The following is a 19,244-nucleotide window of genomic DNA, read 5'->3' as shown; positions in this document are numbered from 1 at the left end:
AGTGCAGTGGCACGATCTTGGCTCGCTGCAACCTCCGCCTCCTGGGTTCAAGCAATTCTCTGCCTCAGCCTCCCAAGTAGCTGGGACTACAAGCGCACGCCACCATGCCCAGCTGATTTTTATATTTTTAGTAGAGATGTGGTTTCGCCATCTTGGCCAGGATGGTCTTGAACTCTTGACCTCGTGATCCACCCGCCTCGGCCTCTCAAAGTGCTGGGATTACAGGCATGAGCCACCGCGCCCAGCCATGGTCTTTTTAAATCTTTCCTTCTAGGCCGGGCGCGGTGGCTCACACCTGTAATTCCAACACTTTGAGAGGCTGAGGCAGATGGATCACCTGAGGTCAGGAGTTTGAGACCAGCCTGACCAATATAGTGAAACCCTGTCTCTACTAAAAATACAAAAATTAGCTGGGCATGGTGGCATGTGCTTGTAGTCCCAGCTACTTGGGAGGCTGAGACAGGAGAATTGCTTGAAACTGGGAGGCGGTGGTTGGCAGTGAGCCAATATCATGCCACTGCACTCCAGACTGAGCAACAGAGCGAGACTCTTTCTCAAAATAAATAAATAAATAAATAAATAAATAATTCTTTCCCTCTTACCAACAAGGCTGCAGTGGTGGTCCCTGGACCAATGCTGTGAAAGTAATGTGTAAGAAAACTTCTAGAAGCAGAATTTTCTCAGGGCCGGGCGCAGTGGCTCACACCTGTAATCCCAGCACTTTGGGAGGCTGAGGCAGGCAGATCACTTGAGGTCAGGAGTTGGAGACCAGCCTGGCCAACATGGTGAAACCCCGTCCCTACTAAAAATACAAAAAATTAGCCGGGCATGGTGGCACGTGCCTGTAGTCCCAGCTACTGAGGAGGCTGAGGCAGGAGAATTGCCTGAACGCAGGAGGCAGAGGTTGCAGTGAGCCGAGATCACACCACTGCACTCCAGCCTGGGAAACAGAATGAGACTCCGTTTCAGGGAAAAAAAAAAAAAAAAGAATTATCTCAGGGCCTGTTTCTTTCATAAATACTGAAAGCAGAGTGCTAGACCTGATGTGACAGCTGCAGGGGAGCCCAGTTCCCCTCTGAGGGAGAGTTAAGTAACACCCACCCCAGGCAACCCAGGACATTAGCGCTAGCCAAGGCACAGGAACCCCTCCTTTGGCCCACCCTCAACCGCCGCTTGCAACTACTTACACGGCAGGAACCCAATTGTTTGGCTCCAGCTGCCTGCCTAGCAGAGTGAAATAAACCTGGACAAAATGTAACAGGGCTGAGCGCAGTGGCTCACGCCTGTAATCCCAGCACTTTGGTAGGCGGGGGCAGGCAGATCACTTGAGGACAGGAGTTCAAGACCAGCCTGGCCAACATGGCAAAAACCCACCTCTACTAAAAAAAGCAAAAAGAATTAGTCAGGCCTGGTGATGCATGCCTATAATCCCAGCTACCTGGGAGGCTGAGGCACGAGAATCGTTCTAGTCTGGGAAGTGGAGGCTGCAGTGAGCTGTGATCACGCCACTGCACTCCAGTTTGGGAGACTGTCTCAAAAAAAAAAAAAGTAACTGAGGTTACTTCTGGGGAGAGGCACTTGGTGAAATTGTCACCTTTCATTTGTTATTTTACTTATTTATTGTTTTGAGATGGAGTTTCCCTCTTGCTGTCCAGGCTGGAGTGCAGTGGCGTGATCTCGGCTCACAGCAACCTCTGACTCCCAGATTCAAGCAATTCTCCTGCCTCAGCCTCCTGAGTAGCTGGGATTACAGGCATGCGCCACCACGCCTGGTTAATTTTGTATTTTTTAGTAGAGACAGGGTTTCTCCATGTTGGTCAGGCTGATCTTGAATTCCCGACCTCAGGTGATCCACCCACCTCGGCCTCCCAAAGTGCTGAGATTACAGGCATGAGCCACTGCTCTGGCTTATTTGTTACTCTGTGTGTGTGTGTGTGTGTGTGTGTGTGTGTGTGTGTGTGTGTGTGTGCGTGCGTGCGCATATTGGTATCATTTGCTACTTTATAGATGTCAATACTGTTGAATTTGTTACAAGGTGTATGTGTTACTGTTGTAATTTTTTGGTTTTTTTTTTAAACAGTGTCTCACTCTGTTGCCCAGGCTGGAGTGCAATGGTGCAATCATAGCTCACTGCAGTCTCCACCTCCTGAGCTCAAGGGATCCTCCTGCCTCTGCCTCCTGAGTGGCTGGGACCACAGCTTCACTCCACCACTCTTGGTTAATTTTGTGTGTGTGTGTTTTGTAGAGACGGGGTCTTGCTATGTTGCCTAGGCTGGTCTCAAACTCCTGACCTCAAGTGATCCTTCCTCCTTAGCCTCCCAAAATGCAGTATTACAGGTGTGAGCCATCATGTCTGACCAACTGTTATAATTAAGCAGTGATCTTTCCAAAATGCAATCCTGGCCAGGGGTGGTGGCTCACACCTGTAATCCCAACACTTTGGGAGGCTGAGGTGGGCAGATCACTTGAGATCAGGAGTTCAAGACCAGCCTGGCCAACATGGCAAAACGCTGTCTCCACTAAAAATACAAAAATTAGCTGGCATGGTGGTGGGCGCCTGTAATTCCAGCTACTCAGGAGGCTGAGACAGGAGAATCACTCGAACCCAGGAGGTGGAGGTTGCAGTGGGCTGAGGTCGTACCACTGCACTCCAGCCTGAGCGACAGAGCAAGACTCTTGTCTCAAGCAAACAAACAAATCCCCAAAATGCAATCCTGAGTTTATTCCAGCTGCCATTTACCGTCACTTCTGATCCGGGCCCATGAGGCAGGGGCCAGAATCATCCTTGCTTCTCAGAGGATATTACAGAAGCTCAGACGTGTTTTTGTGGGTTTTTGTTTCTTAATTTTTTTTTGGTACAATATTTATCTTAGATTGGACGGATTAACCACTGTGACCAAGGTCATTTCTAGGAAGAGGCAGTCCCTTAATCTTAACCACAACAGTCTAGGGAGGTCACAGCTGCCCTGTCTCTTCTCACTGACTCAGAGGCACCAGACAGGCAGGAGTCTGAATCAGAGGTCACCATCATAGCCCAAGGACCCTGTTCCCACGGCCCAGAGCACAGAAAGAAGAAGTGACACATCCAATGTCACACGAAGACTGAGTGGCAGGGGAGGGGGCATTGTAACTCAGGCTCCCTCCTCTACATCAGCCAGACACTTCTACCGAGCACCAAGGACCAAAGCTCTGTGCCAGGCAGCTGGGGACCCAAGGACACTGGGAGGAATACATCAGGGTGGGCGCTGGCCCTCAGGGAGCTTCTGTCTTGCTGAGGAGACAACACCAGCCAGCACTCAGACATCTTAATTAATTATTTTATTTTTTTCTTTACTTTTCTTTTTTTTTAGACAGGGTTTCACTCTGTTGCCCAGGCTGTCAGGCTGGAGTACAGTAGTGCGATCACAGCTCACTGCAACTTCTATCTCAGGGACTCAAGCGATCCACCCACCTAAGCATCCTGAACAGCTGGGACTACAAGCACACACCACCATACCTGGCTAATTTTTTTTTTTTTTTTTTTGAGACAGAATCTTGCTCTGTCACCAGGCCGGAGTGTAGTGGCCTGATCTTGGCTCACTGCACCCTCCACCTCCCAGGTTCAATTGATTCTCCTGCCTCAGCCTCCTGAGTAGCTGGGACTACAGGTAAGCGTGCCACCATGCCCAGCTAATTTTTGTATTTTTCGTAGAGACAGGGTTTCATCATGTTGACCAGGACGGTCTCCATTTCCTGACCTCGTGATCCACCCACCTCGGCCTCTCAAAGTGCTGAGGTTACAGGCGTGAGCCACTGCACCCGGCCAATTTTTGTATTTTTTGTAGAGACGGGGTTTCACTACTTTGTCCAGGCTGGTCTTGAACTCCTGGGCTCAAGCAATCTGCCCACCTTGGCTTCCCAAAGTGCTGGGATTACAGCCATGAACCACCGCACCCAGCCTAATTTATTTATTTTAAGAAATGGGGGCCAGGCATGGTACATCATGCCTATGATCCCAGCACTTTGGGAGGCCAAGGTGGGCGGATCACCTGAAGTCAGGAGTTCAAGACTAGCCTGGTCAACATGGTGAAATCCCTCCTCTACCAAAAAATACAAAAATTAGCCAGGGACGGTGGTGCGCACCTGTAGCCCTAGATACTTGGGAGGCTAAGGTGGGAGAACTGCTTGAACCCGGGAGGTGGAGGTTGCAGTGAGTCGAGATCACGCCACTGCACTCCAGCCTGGGCAATGGACTGAGACTCTGTCTCCAAAAAAAAAAAAAAAAAAGCCAGGCGCGGTGGCTCACGCCTGTAATCCCAGCAGTTTGAGAGGCCAAGGCGGGCGGATCACAAGGTCAGGAGATCGAGACCATCCTGGCTAACAGGGTAAAACCCTGTCTCTACTAAAAATACAAAAAAAAAAAAAAAAAAAAATTAGCCAGGCATGGTGGCGGGCGCCTGTGGACCCAGCTACTCGGGAGGCCGAGAGACAGGAGAATGGTGTGAACCTGGGAGGCGGAGCTTGCAGTGAGCCAAGATCGTGCCACTGCACTCCAGCCTGCGACAGAGCAAGACTCCATCTCAAAAAAAAAAAAAAAGAGAGATGGAGTCTCCCTAGGTTGCTCAAACTGGTCCTGAACTCCTGTCCTCAAGTGATCCTCTCACTTCGGCCTCTCAAAATGCTGGGATTACAGGCATAGCCACCACACCAGGTTCAGCCATTTTTGGAAAGATGCCTTTTAACCTGCAAGAAACAAGACAGCAGAGTCCCTCAGGCAAGTGGCAGGGTTTCATCTCTTCTCGATCCTCCTGAGCAACCAACCACTCCTGATTTCAGCTGTCACAGATACTACCATCTTGCCACTCTGCTTGTCAAAGTAGAGGCTGGGAAACGGACTGGCATTCTCATGCAGCCAGTAGGCTGTCTGTCACTTGACGCTCAGGCCATGTCCACTTCCTAAACAGCATCCCAGGCCAAGAATCATGAATAATGGTGAGATACCTGCCTTACCAAATAGCAAAACATACTGTCATCAAAATAGTAAGACACTGGCTCACGGTCAGGTGTGGTGGCTCACGCCTGTAATCCCAGCACTTTGGGAGGCCGAGGTGGGTGGATCACCTGAGGTCAGTTCAAGACCAGCCTGGCCAATGTAGCGAAACCCTGTCTCTACTAAAAATACAAAAATTAGCCAGGTGTGGTGGTGGGTGCCTGTAATCCCAGCTACTTGGGAGGCTGCTGAGGCACGAGAATCACTTGAACCCTGGAGGCAGAGGTTGTAGTGACCCGAGATTGCGCCACTGCACTCCAGCTTAGGTGACAGAGCAAGCCAGTGTCTCAAAAAAAAAAAAAAAAAAGACATTGACATTGACTCAGGGTAAGCTGTGGTGGCTCGTACCTGTAATCCCAGCATCCCAGCACTTTGGAAGGCTAAGATGTGAGGATCACTTGAGGCCAGGAATTCAAGACCAGCCTGGGCAACATAGCAAGGCCCCAACTTTAAAAAAAATACATAAATTAACCAGGCATGGAGGTGTACGCCTGTGGTTCCAGCTATTTAGGAGGCTGAGGTGGGAAGATCCCTTGAGCCCAGGAGTTGGAGGCTACAGTGAGCAATGATCACACCACGGCATTCCAGCCTGAGCCTGGATGACAGAGTGAGATCCTGTCTCTAAAATAAAAAAGCCAAAAAAAAAAAAAAACCAAAACAAAACATTGGCTCAGGAAAATATCAAGAGAGAAAGTAGAAACAAATACAAAAACAATATAGCATTGACTCAGGAAAATACCGAGGGAATTCAAGAACAAATTCAGGAAGATTTATATAAGAACATAATATAGATTCAAGGTCGCATTGCAAGTTCATGGAAAAGGAGGTGTTACTTACCTTATCAGTTTGCACTGGAATGAGACAAAACCTGAACTCTACCTTAGACCACATACAAAAATAAATTCCGAAGGAATCAAATATTTCAGGGAGGCAGGATGTGGTGGCTCATGCCTGTAATCCCAGAACTTTGGGAGGCCATGGTGGGTGGATTTCTTGAGCCTAGGGGTTCAAGACCAGCCTGAGAAACACAGTGAATCCCATCTCTACCAAAAAAAAAAAAAAGTAAACAGGCATGGAGGTGCTTATCTGTAGTTCCAGATACTCAGGGGGCTGAGAGGGTGGGGTGGAGAGTGTGGGGCAGGGGCTGAGGTGGGAGAATCACTTGAGCCTGGGAGGTCAAGCCTGCTGTGAGTCATGATCACGCTACTGTACTTCGGCCTGGGCCACAGAGTGAGACCCTGTCTCAAAATCAATCAACCAATCAAGCAAGCAATCACAGGGAAAGATGCAGATGAACATCCACACAAAGACCTGTGGAGGGAAGGCAAGATTTCTCCTCTACCCTCTTAGATCTCTGGCTGGGCCTAAGACTTAAACTGACATTTGATCAATTAATAGGAGAAAAGCACAGAAATATATTTAACATAAGTTCTATGGGACATGGGAGCCCTGAAAAGGAATTGAAGACCCAAAGAGGCAGTTAGAGTCAAACACTCATTTACTGTATTGGACAAACAGCAGAAAATTATGGATGGACATGGTGGCTCATGCCTGTAATCCCAACACTTTGGGAGGCCAAGGCGGGCGGATCACCTGAGGTTGGGAGTTTGAGACCAGCCTAATCAACATGGAGAAACCCCATCTCTACTAAAAATACACAAATTAGCCAGGCATGGTGGCACATACCTGTAATTCCAGCTACTTGGGAGGCTGAGGCAGAAGAATCACTTGAATCTGGGAGGCAAAGGTTGCAGTGAGCTGAGATTGCACCACTGAACTCTAGCCTGGGCAACAGAGCCAGACTTCTCAAAAAAAAAAAAAAAAAAAAAGTAGTAAATTATAGATGGGCATGGTGGCTCATACTAGTAATCCCAACACTTTGGGAGGCCAAGGTGGGAGGATTGCTTGGAACCAGGAGTTCAAGAACAGCCTGGACAACACAGGGAGACCCCATCTCTAAAACAACAAAAAGTAAAATTAGCTGGGTGGCACGCACCTGTAGTCCCAGGGACTCAGGAGGCTGACGCGGGAGTTTCGCTTGAGCCCAGCAGTTTGAGGCTGCAATCAGCTATGATTGTGCCACTGTACTCCAGCCTGGGCAGCAGAGTAAGGCCCTGTCTCTAAATAAATATATAAATAAATTTAAAAATTACAAATAAATATTATAAATAAAGTTTTAAAAGGGTAGTAAATTATGAAAATGTGACAAGACAAAGGTGTTTGGGCTAGGGCAGTTAATGGTGGAAAAATAACTAGAAAAATAAGGGTTCATTTAACAAGGTTTGTTTGTGCATTTTTTCCTCAGCTTTGACTCCCTGTCTTCTGGTAATAAGAACTGTACGCTCTAGGGCTGGGCGCGGTGGCTCAGGCCTGTAATTCCAGCACTTTGGGAGGCAGAAGCAGGTGGATCACTTGAGCTCAGGAGCTGAAGACCAGCCTGGGCAACTTAATGAAACCCTGTGTCTACCAAAAATACCAAAAATTAGCTGGGCATGGTGGTGGGCGCCTGTGATCCCAGCTATTTTGGGGACAAGGTGAGAGGATCGCTTAAGACTAGGAGGTGGAGGTTGCAGTGAGGTTGCAGGAAGTGGGTATCACACCACTTCACTCCAGCCTGGGCAACAGGATGAGACTCTGTCTAAAAAGAATTTTACTTTCTTTCTGGGATGGGGAGGGCATCTTCCATATGGGGGTTTATCTCGTTTTCCAGAGAAAAGAGGGAGGTCAGAGTGCTTTTCCTGCACCTACTGTTTTTCAAGTGCCCTTAGCTGAAAACAATCCATATGCCAAAGTGGCATATTTTCAAGTGGTGTCGTCTGCCACCCTCAAAATGAAAGAGATGGTTCATAACAGCTCTAATAATTGCTCAACACCGGCAACAATGCAAAAACAGGTCACTAACAGGTGAAAAGATAAAGTGTGGGACATTCAGGTAACAGAATACAACTGAATAATAATTGTGCCTATAATCCAAGCACTTTGAGAGGCCAAGGCAGGTGGATTGCTTGAGCCCAGGAGTTCGAGACCAGCCTGGGCAACATGGCAAAACCTTGTCTTTACAAAAAACACAAAAATTAACTGGGCGTGGTGGTGCACAGGTGTAATCCCCGCTACTCGGGAAGCTGAGGTGGGAGGATTGCCGGAGCCTGGGAAGTTGAGGCTACAGTGAACCATGATGGTGCCACTGCACTCCAGTCTAGGTGACAGAGTGAGACGCCATCTCAAAAGAAAACAAAAAAGAAACAAACCACTGACATATCAAACAACACAACTGAGTTTCTTTTTTTCTTTTTTTTTTGAGACAGAGTCTGGCTCTGTCACCCAGGCTGGAGTGCAATAGCGCGATCTTGGCTCACTGCAACCTCTGCCTCCTGGTTTCAAGCAATTCTCCTACCTTAGCCTCCCAAGTAGCTGGGATTACAGGCACACACCAACACACCTGGCTAATTTTTGTATTTTTAGTAGAAATAGGGTTTCACCATGTTGGCCAGGCTGGTCTTGAACTTCTGACCTCAAGCAATCCACCTGCCTTGGCCTTCCAAAGTGCTGGGAACATGAGTGAGTTTCAAACATCATATGCTGGGGAAAGAAGCCCAACTCAAAAGGCTACACGTTGTATGATTCAGCTTATATGACTTTCTGAAAAAGACAAAGTTATAGGAACCAAAAACAAATCAGTTAGGGCCAGGGGCTGGAGTAGGGGACAGAGCACAAAAGGGCAAGAGAGAATTTCTTTTTTTTCTTTTTTTAAGACTGAGTCTTGATCTGTCACCCAGGCTGGAGTGCAGTGGCACAATCTTGGCTCACTGCAGCCTCCACCTCCCGGGTTCAAGTGATTCTCCAGCCTCAGCCTCCCGAGTAGCTGGGACTACAGGCATGTACCACTATGTCTGGCTAATTTTTGTATTTGTGGTAGAGACTACAAGGGGTTTCACTATGTTGCCCAGGCTGGTCTCAAACTCCTGTCTTCACGTGATTCGCACACCTCGGCCTCTCAAAGTGCTAGGATTACAGGCATGAGCCATCACGCTCGGCTACTGGTAAGAGGAAATTTCTTAGGGTGATGGAAATAATTGTCTTGATTATGGTCATGTTTTAATGATATACCTGTATGTCAAAACATGCAATTTTGGCCAGGCATGGTTTAAATATGAGCAATTCGTGTTCAGTCAACTACATCCAACAATGCTGGGAAGGAGGGAAGTAAGAGAGGGAAGGGATGAAAGGAGAGAAAAAGAGAAAACTAATGTGGCAATCATGAACAAAATGAAAGATATATACATCCTGTGACTCAAATGTCTTTTTTTTTTTTTTTTCAGATGGAGTTTCACTCTTGTTGCCCAGGCTGGAGTGCAGTGGCGTGATCTCGGCTCACTGCAACCTCCGCCTCCCGGGTTCAAGTGATTCTCCTGCCTCAGCCTCCTGAATAGCTGGGACTACAGGTGCCTGCCACCATGCCCAGCTAACTTTTGTATTTTTAGTAGATACAAGGTTTTACCATGTTGGTCAGGCTAGTCTTGAACTCCTGACCTCGGGTTATCCACCCATCTTGGCCTCCCAAAGTGCTGGGGTGGGCCGGGCACGGTGGCTCACACCTATAATCCCAGCACTTTGGGAGGCCAAGGCAGGCAGATCACGAGGTCAGGAGTTCGAGACCAGCCTGGCCAACATGGTGAAACCTCATCTTTACTAAAAATACAAAAATTAGCTGGGCATGTTGGTGCACACCTGTAATCCTAGGTACTCAGGAGGCTGAGGCAGGAGAATTGCTTGAATCCGGGAGGCGGAGGTTGCAGTGAGCCGAGATCACGCCACTGCATTCCAGCCTGGGCCACAGAGCGAGACTCCGTCTCAAAAAAAAAAAAAAAAAAAAGCAAAGACAAAAAAGTGCTGGGTGAGCCACCGTACCCGGCCATCATTTATTGTTTTTTATTTTATTTTTAGAGACAAGATTTCACTATGTTGCCCATGCTAGCCTCAAACTCCTGGGCTCAAGCAGTCCTCCCACCTCGGCCTCCCAAAGTGCTGGGGTTACTGGGGTGAGACACTGTACTCACAAATGTCATTTTTTGAAAACTATGCTTCACTAAAGATCCAGTCTTAAGGATATTGATTCAGGGACCTTTACTGCATCATCGCAGTGGCAAAACTCAGGAAAATCCAGGAATTGTCCATCAGTAGGATAACGGTTGATTATACTATGGCAGAGTTGCACTATGAATCGTGTAGCTACTAAAAACAAGAGTTAAGTATACGTGTATAGACGGTTAAGTGGAAATAGCAAGTTGCACGGTAACTGCATAGTATGATTCCATGCTGTGTGTATTCTAGTTTGCGCCAGCACTGACAAAGGGTCTCACAGGAGGGCAGTTCTACTGGTTACACTTGACAGTTCCCAGGGTAACACTGCCCCCTAGGGGATATCCTACAGATCCCTCTACAGACAGCCCCTGACTTGACGGTTCTAAGATTTTTCAACTTTATTATGATGGGTTTATCGGGATGTAACCCCATCGTAAGTCAAGGAACATCTGTATTTGAAATAAATTTCATTACAAATTATTTTCCTGAACACTCTAATGCAACAGCTCTTATCAAGGTCCCCAGGGACCAGACCCTTGCCAAACTCAACTGTCAAATCTCTTTCCTCATCTTCTTCAACTCAGGGACACGTGACACAGCTAACCCCTCTCTTTCTCCATCTTGAAATATCTTTTTCAGGCCGGGCGTGGTGGCTCACGCCTGTAATCTCAACAATTTGAGAGGCCGAGGCGGATGAATCACTTGAGGTCAGGAGTTCGAGACCAGCCTGACCAACATGGTGAAACTCCATCTCTCCTAAAAATACAAAAATTAGCCAGGCATGGTGGTGCGCACCTGTAATCACAGCTACCCAAGAGGTTGAGGCAGGAGGATCGCTTGAACCCGGGAGGCTAAGGTTGCAGTGAGCTGAGATCGCGCCACTGCACTCCAGCCTGGGTGACAGAGGGAGACCCTGTCTCAGAAAAAACCAAAACCAAACACAAAAACCAATAAAAGTCCTTGGCCGGGCGCAGTGGCTCACGCCGGTAATCCCAGCACTTTGGGAGGCCGAGGCGGGTGGATCACGAGGTCACGAGTTCAAGACCAGCCTGGCCAAGATGGTGAGACCCCCATCTCTACCAAAAAAAAAAAAAAAAAGCCCTACAAAAATTAGCCGGGCGCGGTGACCAGCGCCTGTAATCCCAGCTACTCGGGAGGCTGAGGTGGGAGAATCACTTGAACCTGGGAGGCGGAGGTTGCAGTGAGCCAAAATCGAGCCACTGCACTCCAGCCTGGGCGACAGTGAGACTCCGTCTCAAAAAAATAAAATAAAATAAAAATAAAAAATAAAAATCCTTAACACGGCCCACGAGGCTCCATGGAATCTGGCCCCAGCCTGTCCACTCAACCTCATCTATTACAACCTGGGCACTCAAAATGTGGTCTGCGGATCAGCAGCATGGAAGTCACCTGGGAGCAAGTTAAAACAGCAGCCTCTCAGGCCTCTCTCTTCATCTGCTGGATTAGAACCCGAACTTTTTAGTTTGAGTAGAGCGTCTTCCACGCTTACAAGCTTCCCCTTCACCCTGATTCAGCCATAAGGGTATTTCATATTCCTTACTTGCCGCTCCTGGGAACTGACCAGAAGTACTGGTACTGCGCGCAGCTACAGGCAAATACGCACCGGCTCTTGCGCAGGCGCACTGCGCCCCCGTCGAAGCGCTCCTATTTGAGTACGCGTGCGCTCAGAGCAGAGGCGAAGGAGGCCGGGCCTATTTGCTGGGCTGTCCCGGCTGGGGGTGACCGGGACCTGAAAGGGGGAGAGGGGTTTCCGCTTCCGGCAAGAGTCGGAAGTCACTGTCTCCTGGGTGAACGGAGCTTTCGCAGCTAGAGAAGGTGAGTGCCGGTGCGGCTCGTGCGAGTGGGCGTTGGGGCCGGGCAGGACTGGGAGTTCCTCTACTCCGTGCGTTTACGGGATCCTGGAGGAGGCTCCTGGGACCTCGAGCTTGGGGGGAAGTAGGTCGGGGAGACTGACTTCCCCCGACCCCATCCTTCCAAGCGCGACTACCGGGACGCCTGGCTTCTCCCAGCGGCCGTCGGGAGGCGATGCCGAAGCTTTAGTGAGTCTGGAGGAACAGCCAACCCCCCACCTCTTGGGTCCGAGCAGATTCGGGGGATGACTCCTCTGCCATCCCCTTTTGGCGCGCTTGGACTTAACGTTGTCACAGGACAGGCTGAGGCCTCTGCATTCCTTGTGCAAGCCAGACACCATTCATGGGTTGGGGGGACTGTAGTCCCTGGGCAAAATGAGGTTCAGGGGCTCATCCGTAGATTTTGTTTGGCCCTTTTTTTTTTTTTCTTTTTTGAGACTGAGTCTTGCTGTGTCGCCGAGGCTGGAGTGCAGTGGCGCGATCATAGCTCATTGCAGCCTCGACCTCCTGGGCGCAAGCTTCCCACTTCAGCTTCCTGAGTAGCTGGGACTACAGACTCGCGGCTAATTTTTGTAATTTTTTAGAGATGAGGGGTCTCACTCTGTTGCCCAGGCTGGTCTGGAACTCCTGACTTCAAGCTATCTTCCCACCTGGGCCTACCAAAGTGATGAGATTACAGGCGTGACCTCCCAAAGTGATAGAGTTACAAGCAAACTGATTGATTTATTCAATAATGGTTATTGCTGGGCACGGTGGCTCATGCTTGTAATGCCAGCACTTTGGGAGGCCGAGGCGGGAGTATCGCTTGAGCCCAGGAGTTCTAGACCAGCCTGGGCAACATGGTGGGTCCCCGTCTCTATAAAAAATACAAAAATTAGCTGGGCGTGGTGCCGGGGCTAATTTATATTTCAGAGGTAGAGGGGCAGGGGGAGGATCGCATAAGGGATGTGTGAGGGAAAAAGACATTGAGGATGAATCCAAGGCTTTTGATTTGATTATCTGGAAAGATGGAATTGCTGTTAGCTGAGATGAGGAAGACTGGAAGAGCAGGTTGCGATGTCAGGGGCTTGGTTTTGGACATGCTATGTTTAATCTTAGGTGGAAGTTAGACGTCAGGTAGAGGTGTGGCTGAGGCAGATAGATCAGAGTGTGCAATTCAGACTCAAGGCTAGAGAAGCAGGTGTCCTCAGTGTAGAGTAGGCATAAAGCCCTAAGACTGGGTGAAATCTTCATGTAGGTGAGTATAGCCAGAAAGGAGAGGATCCAACAATTAAACTCATGGGCTTTTTGCTCTATTGCCCAGGCTGGAGTGCCTCGGCTCACTGCAACCTCCACCTCCCGGGTTCAAGTGATTCTCCTGCCTCGGCCTCCTGAGTAGCTGGGATTACAGGCGCGCACCACCACGCCTGGCTAATTTTTGTATTTTTAGTAGAGATGGGGTTTCACCATGTTGGTCAGGCTGGTCTTGAACTCCTGACCCCGTGATCTGCCCACCTCGGCCTCCCAAAGTGCTGGGATTACAGGCGTGAGCCACTGCACCCAGCTTTTTTTTTTTTTTTTTTTTTAGATGGAGTCTTGCTCTGTTGCCCAGGCTGGAGTGCAGTGGCACGATCTCAGCTCACTGAAACCTCCACTTCCCAGGTTCAAGTGATTCTCCTGCCTCAGCCTCTCTAGTAGGTGGGATTACAGGCGTGTGCCACCATGTCCAGCTAATTTTTGTATTTTTAGTAGAAATGGGGTTTCACCATGTTGGCCAGGCTGGTCTCCAACTCCTAACCTCAAGTGATCTGCCCATCTTGGCCTCCCAAAGTGCTGGGGTTACAGACGTGAACCACCGCGCCTGGCCCAAACTCATGTGCTCTCTTCATTGGAGCAAGTTGGCAGAGAGGCAGGAGCATAGGAGACTAGCAGGAGCCACCAGTGAGGTAGAGGACAGGGAGCACATGGGGTCCTGAGAGCCACATGTGCTCTCAGGGGAGGAAGGACCTCTGGAATGGAAGGACTGCCATTGGGATTTGCAGTATGGAGCCACCAGTGACCTAAGTTTGGAGGCAAGGGGTGTAGAGAGATGGGTGGGAATGCAGATGGCTGTACACTAAAACAGCCTGCAGAGAAATGGATCATAGCTGGAAGAGGATGAAGAGATTTTTTTCCCCTTTTTAAATGAGGAGAGAGGTAATAACAAGTGTGTGAGAGTGACCCAGTGGAGCTGGAAAATTTGATGTTGCTCAAAGAAAAGGGGATGGGAGCCAGAGCAGAGTGAACAAATTGTTTTTGCAGGAACTTACTTTCATAGTAAAGGAGGCATGCCAAAGCTGGGCGTGGTGGCGCACACCTGTTGTCCCAGCTACTGGGCAGGCTGAGGGCAGAGGATTGAGGCTTCAGCAAGCTGTGATCACGCCGCTGCACTCCAGCTTGGGCAACAGAGCGAGACCTCATCTCTTAAATAAATAAAGAGGGTGGGTGAATGGCTGAATGAGTTGATCCTAGGAGCTGTCTTTGGATTGCTTCTATTTACTCAGTGAACTGGAAGCATCACAGTTAAGAGTTGGGGGTGTTGGCAGGGCGCGGTGGCTCACGCCTGTAATCCCAGTACTTTGGGAGGCCGAGACAGGCAGATCACGAGGTCAGGAGATCGAGACCATCCTAACACAGGTGAAACCCCATCTCTACTAAAAATACAAAAAATTAGCCACGCGTGGTAGTGCATGCCTGTAGTCCCAGCTACTTAGGAGGCTGAGGCAGGAGAATCGTTTGAAGCCGGGAGGTGGAGGTTGCAGTTAGTCAAGATCACGCCACTGCAGTCCAGCCTGGGCGGCAGAGCAAGACTCCATCTCAAAAAAAAAAAAAAAAAAAAAAAGAGGATGTTACGTAGGAAGTAATCAGCAGATAATGAATAAAACTCCACTGTTTATTCTGGAAGACCCTGGCAGGCTGCTGACCTCCCCTGTCACAGTGCAACGATGCTAGAACCAGCAGTCGTGTGTGTGTGTGTGTGTGTGTTGGAGGAGGTGCCATAGGAGGCTCAGGGATGGCAAACACAGTGCCCTGAGCACCGTGCCTCACAGGGGAGTTGGGCTCAGTGGTAACTGCTGCTGTTTCCCCACCCACCTGCCTCCTGGACATCTGTTCCTAGATATCCCTCTGCCACCCAACCCCATCATTTTCTCCAAAACCCTGTCCTTCCTATGTGTTAGACATCAGAGAATGATGCCACCTTGTCCCCCTAGCCACTATGTCCCTGCCACAACCTTGGGAGTCATCCTGGACTTTGCTTCTCTCGTCACACTCACTCGCTCTGCTGCCATGTCTCCTCTGTTTCTCTCACCCTCTGCCATCTCTACCCCAACAGCCCTGTCCTGGCTGTGACTTTGTCTTCATCCAGATTGTGACTCACACCGCAGTCCCTCAAAAGCACAGGGTGACTTTGTCCTTTCACTCCTTGTACCTCCCAGGATCCATCCAAACACCAAGAACCCTCCCACCTGTCCCTCCTCTCTCCCTCACCTGCCAGGGGACAGACAGCTGCCCCGAGCCTTCACACAGTGTTCTTCTACTCAGAAGTGCCTGTCCCCACTTCTCTGCCCTGCAGTCTGTCATCTGGATTGAGGCCATCAGATGACCTGAGTGTCACTCCTCCTGGATGGTACTTACATGTCTCTTTGTCCCTTGCCAAGAGGAGCAGCGAGAATAAAATCACCAGTTCCTAGGCTCTTAGGCTCCGCCCGGCCCTGAACAGCTGGCTTGTCTTGGAGTCTCTTGTGCCACCCTCCCCAGGAATAGTGGCTTCCTTGTATTGGCGCCAGCGATGATGGGCCAGCTCTGTGCTAAGTACTTAACTTACCATTCCTGATGTCAGCCCCACAAGTCTCCTCTGAGATAGCAACCTTATTTCGATTTTTTTTTTTTTTTTTAGACGGAGTCTCACTCTGTCGCCCAGGCTGGAGTGCAGTGGTGCAATCTCAGCTCACTGCAGTCTCCGCCTCCCGGGTTCAAGTGATTCTCCTGCCTCAGCCTCCTGAGTAGCTGGGCTTACAGGCGCCCACCACTATGGCCAGCTAATTTTTGTATTTTTAATAGAGACGGGGTTTCACCATGTTGGTCAGGGTGGTCTCGAACTCCTGACCTCGTGATCCGCCCGCCTCAGCCTCCCAAAGTGCTGGGATTACAAGTGTGAGCCACTGTACCTGGCCTTTTTTTTTTTTTTTTTTTGATGCAGGGTTTCATCCTGTTGCCTAGGCTGGAGTGCAGTGCCTGGATCAAAACTCTGGATCATCACTGAAACCTGAAACTCCTGGGCTCAAGCGATCCTCCCATCTCAGCCTCCCAAGTAGCTGGGACTACAGGCCTGCACCACCATGCCTGGCTAATTTTTAATTTTTTTTGTAGAGATGAGGCCTCACTATGTTGCCCAGGCTGGTATCCAGGTCCTGGCATCAAGTGATCTCTCACCTTAGCTTCCCAAAGTGCTGGCTGGGATTACAGGTGTGAGCCACCATGCCTGGCCTTCTCTCTATTTTATAGACCAGGAAACTGTGGCACAGAGAGCTTAAATAACCTGCCCAGGTCACACAGTAAGTGAGAGAGATGGGGTTAGAGCCTCCTCTCACCCCTTCCGTCCAGGGGGAGACAGGGAATTGTCCTCCTGCATCAGGACTGAGGGCCTCATCCCTCAAGGGCAGAGGCCCTGGGACCATGGTGCAAGTCCCAGACCCTCTTTCCAGCCTGCTTTCTAGAGCATTGAGCTGGGGTGCTGCGTGGTTTCCTCAAACCACTGACATCTGCCACTACCCACAGGCTCATCCACCTGCAGACATGGGGCGCAGAAAGTCAAAACGAAAGCCGCCTCCCAAGAAGAAGATGACAGGCACCCTCGAGACCCAGTTCACCTGCCCCTTCTGCAACCACGAGAAATCTTGTGATGTGAAAATGTGAGTGGGGAACAGGGCAAGGGATCCAGCCTCCCCACTGCCTCCTCCCCGCTGTTATCCATACTGCCCGTTGCCTTCCTTGGTGAAGACATCATCACCCACAGGGCCAGGGCGCGTTGCTCACCAGTCCCTTCTCTTGGTCTGTTTCAGGGACCGTGCCCGCAACACCGGAGTCATCTCTTGTACCGTGTGCCTAGAGGAATTCCAGACGCCCATAACGTGTATCCTTGGAAACCTGGGCTTTTTCCAGAGGGTGGGGAGGGGGCTGGAGTCCGGACCGTGCTCCTCTGGCCCACTGTTTGCCCTGGTGCAGGGCCGAGGCCGTCCAGAGGAACGGGTGCCACCTAGTGATTTCTGTGGGGTGAGAAGATGCAGGGCAGGGTTCCAATGCCAATGATCGCCCTTGACCTAAGTGGCTCAGATCTGTCAGAACCCGTGGATGTGTACAGTGATTGGATAGACGCCTGCGAGGCAGCCAATCAGTAGCGACACAGAGGACCCGCCCCCTGAGCAGCCCCGCCTACTGTGGACCCAGCTGTTCGTTCTGGTCCAGAGACATTCCAGGGGTCCAGGGTGTGGGTCCTGGGCTGTCACAGCCCTGTGTGTGTGTGTGTGTAGTGGGTGTGGGTGTGAGTGGGTGTGTGTGCGGGTGTGGAATGGGTGTGGGTGTATGTGGCTGCACGTGTCACTGGGGTGGCCGTGAGTGTGTGCTCACAGGTACGTGGTGGTGTCGGGTTCCTGGGCCCGAGGGGCCTGAACTGACCTCACTTGGCTCCGAAAGCCTTTGCTGTGTTCCCTTCAGCCCCTGGCCCCCCAGCTTTGGGGCTCTGGCTACCCCCGGCAGAATTGGGGGACTGTTTCCTGGTATCCTGGACAAGGGAAGCCCACTAGAGGCTGGAACAGGACCTTTCCAGCCTCCTCACCAGCACCGTGCCCATCTCAACTGGACTTCCCGCCCTCCTTCTCCACCTTCTAGTGCCCGTGGCCTGGGATTCAAAGCCACCGTTTCCCAGGTCCCTGGGCTGGGCCCTGACAGGGAGCCGCCCCCCTCCCCGTGATAACCAGGAAGCCCGTTTCATGTTCAGTTGCTTTTGTAGAGGAAGCAAGGGCTGGGGTGGGGACAGCTGTCAATCACAAGCCCTTAAATAAAGCAGCCAGCGCACATTCCTTTGCTGTCTGTGATGTCTTGGGTTCTGCGTCTGCCTGGTCACCAGAAGAAGGAGAGGGGACCTGAGGCTCTGGCGTTCAGGGGGTGGCCTGGTGGCCCATGTGACCAGCCCTTCAAACCACCCAGTGTTTTATTCGGTCAGTAAGCATTCAGGGTGGTGGAGCAGGCAGACATCTGGCCAGGTGTTTACAGCAGTCACAATAGGAAATGGGGGAGGTGAGAGAACAGGTGGTCAGAGGAGGCTTCTGGGAGGGGCAGGCTGAAGCAGTGACACCGTAGGGCCACCTCTAGCCAGACGCTGACCTCTGGCCTTGCCCGTGTCACCCCAGTGTCCTGACAGCCACTCTGTGGGGCAGGTGCCAAGCTAACCCCAAGTTCAAAGATGAAATGGAGGCTAGAGGTGAAGGAGGTCACTGGCCCGAGACCCTACAGCCAGAAAGTGGCACAGGGGGGATTTGAACCCAGGATGAGGCTCCACAGCTTACAGTCTGACTTCTTGTGAGCCCAGAGTCCATGCTGAGGGAACAGCTTACAGGCCATCCTGGAGGTAGTGAGTGGAAGAGGGACACTGGGGAGAGAAACATGAAAGGGACCTTTATTCAAGGGTGGTGAGGACTCTCAGAAGGCTGGTGTGGGGGCGGGATGTGTGTGGCCGATGGGGAGCACCTGAGGGCTGATGTCCCCTCAGCTGGTCGCACGAGTGACAAGGACCACAACACCCAGCAACCTGGGGCAGTGCCAGACCCTCCACCTGGCCTCCTGAGCCCAGGTGGCAGGTGACCTGTGCTTCAGAGTCCTCGTTGCTACAGTGCAGAGGATGAAAGCACCTTCTTCCCGGAGCCATGCTGAGGATGGAAGTGCCAGACACGGTTTAAACGGCTCTGGGGCCCACCCAGGGCACTGACGAATGTGAACAGCCGGGGGAAGACGTTGAGCTGGCCCAGAAGCCCTGGCTGCCAGACTGGGCTGCTGGGTCTGGCCTGTGCACCCCCGCAAGCCCACTCTGCCATGACATGTCTTCCCTGGTGATCCCGCCACCTCCAAGATCCCAGGTAAGGTCTGCTATCCCTGGGAGGAGCCGGCAGACATGCGCAGAGTGGTGGACAGGCACCTAGATTTAGGGTGGTGGCCCTCTGCGATCCAGCTGAAAGGGGGCTCGTTCC

General features: G+C 50.8%; 1 protein-coding gene across 3 annotated transcripts; it reads left to right on the top strand.

Moving 5' to 3' along the window:
* Positions 1-11,744: 11,744 nt before the first annotated feature.
* On the top strand, positions 11,745-18,075 carry ELOF1 (elongation factor 1). Of its 3 annotated transcripts, none has more exons than XM_054464025.2 (4): positions 11,745-11,947; positions 16,780-16,913; positions 17,064-17,134; positions 17,335-18,075. In XM_054464025.2, the coding sequence occupies exons 2-4, from the start codon at positions 16,798-16,800 to the stop codon at positions 17,397-17,399; spliced, it is 252 nt and encodes an 83-aa protein (XP_054320000.1). In that variant the 5' UTR covers positions 11,745-11,947; positions 16,780-16,797; the 3' UTR covers positions 17,400-18,075. The 3 variants fall into 3 exon arrangements, with proteins under 3 accessions (XP_054320000.1, XP_054319999.1, XP_054320002.1); XM_054464024.2 differs by having other exon boundaries at positions 11,947-12,171; XM_054464027.2 differs by lacking the exon at positions 11,745-11,947 and adding an exon at positions 16,408-16,556.
* Positions 18,076-19,244: the final 1,169 nt, after the last annotated feature.

Source organism: Pongo pygmaeus, chromosome 20, assembly GCF_028885625.2.
Source record: "Pongo pygmaeus isolate AG05252 chromosome 20, NHGRI_mPonPyg2-v2.0_pri, whole genome shotgun sequence".
Lineage (NCBI taxonomy): Eukaryota > Metazoa > Chordata > Mammalia > Primates > Hominidae > Pongo > Pongo pygmaeus.
This window is presented reverse-complemented; position numbering and strand designations above follow the sequence as displayed.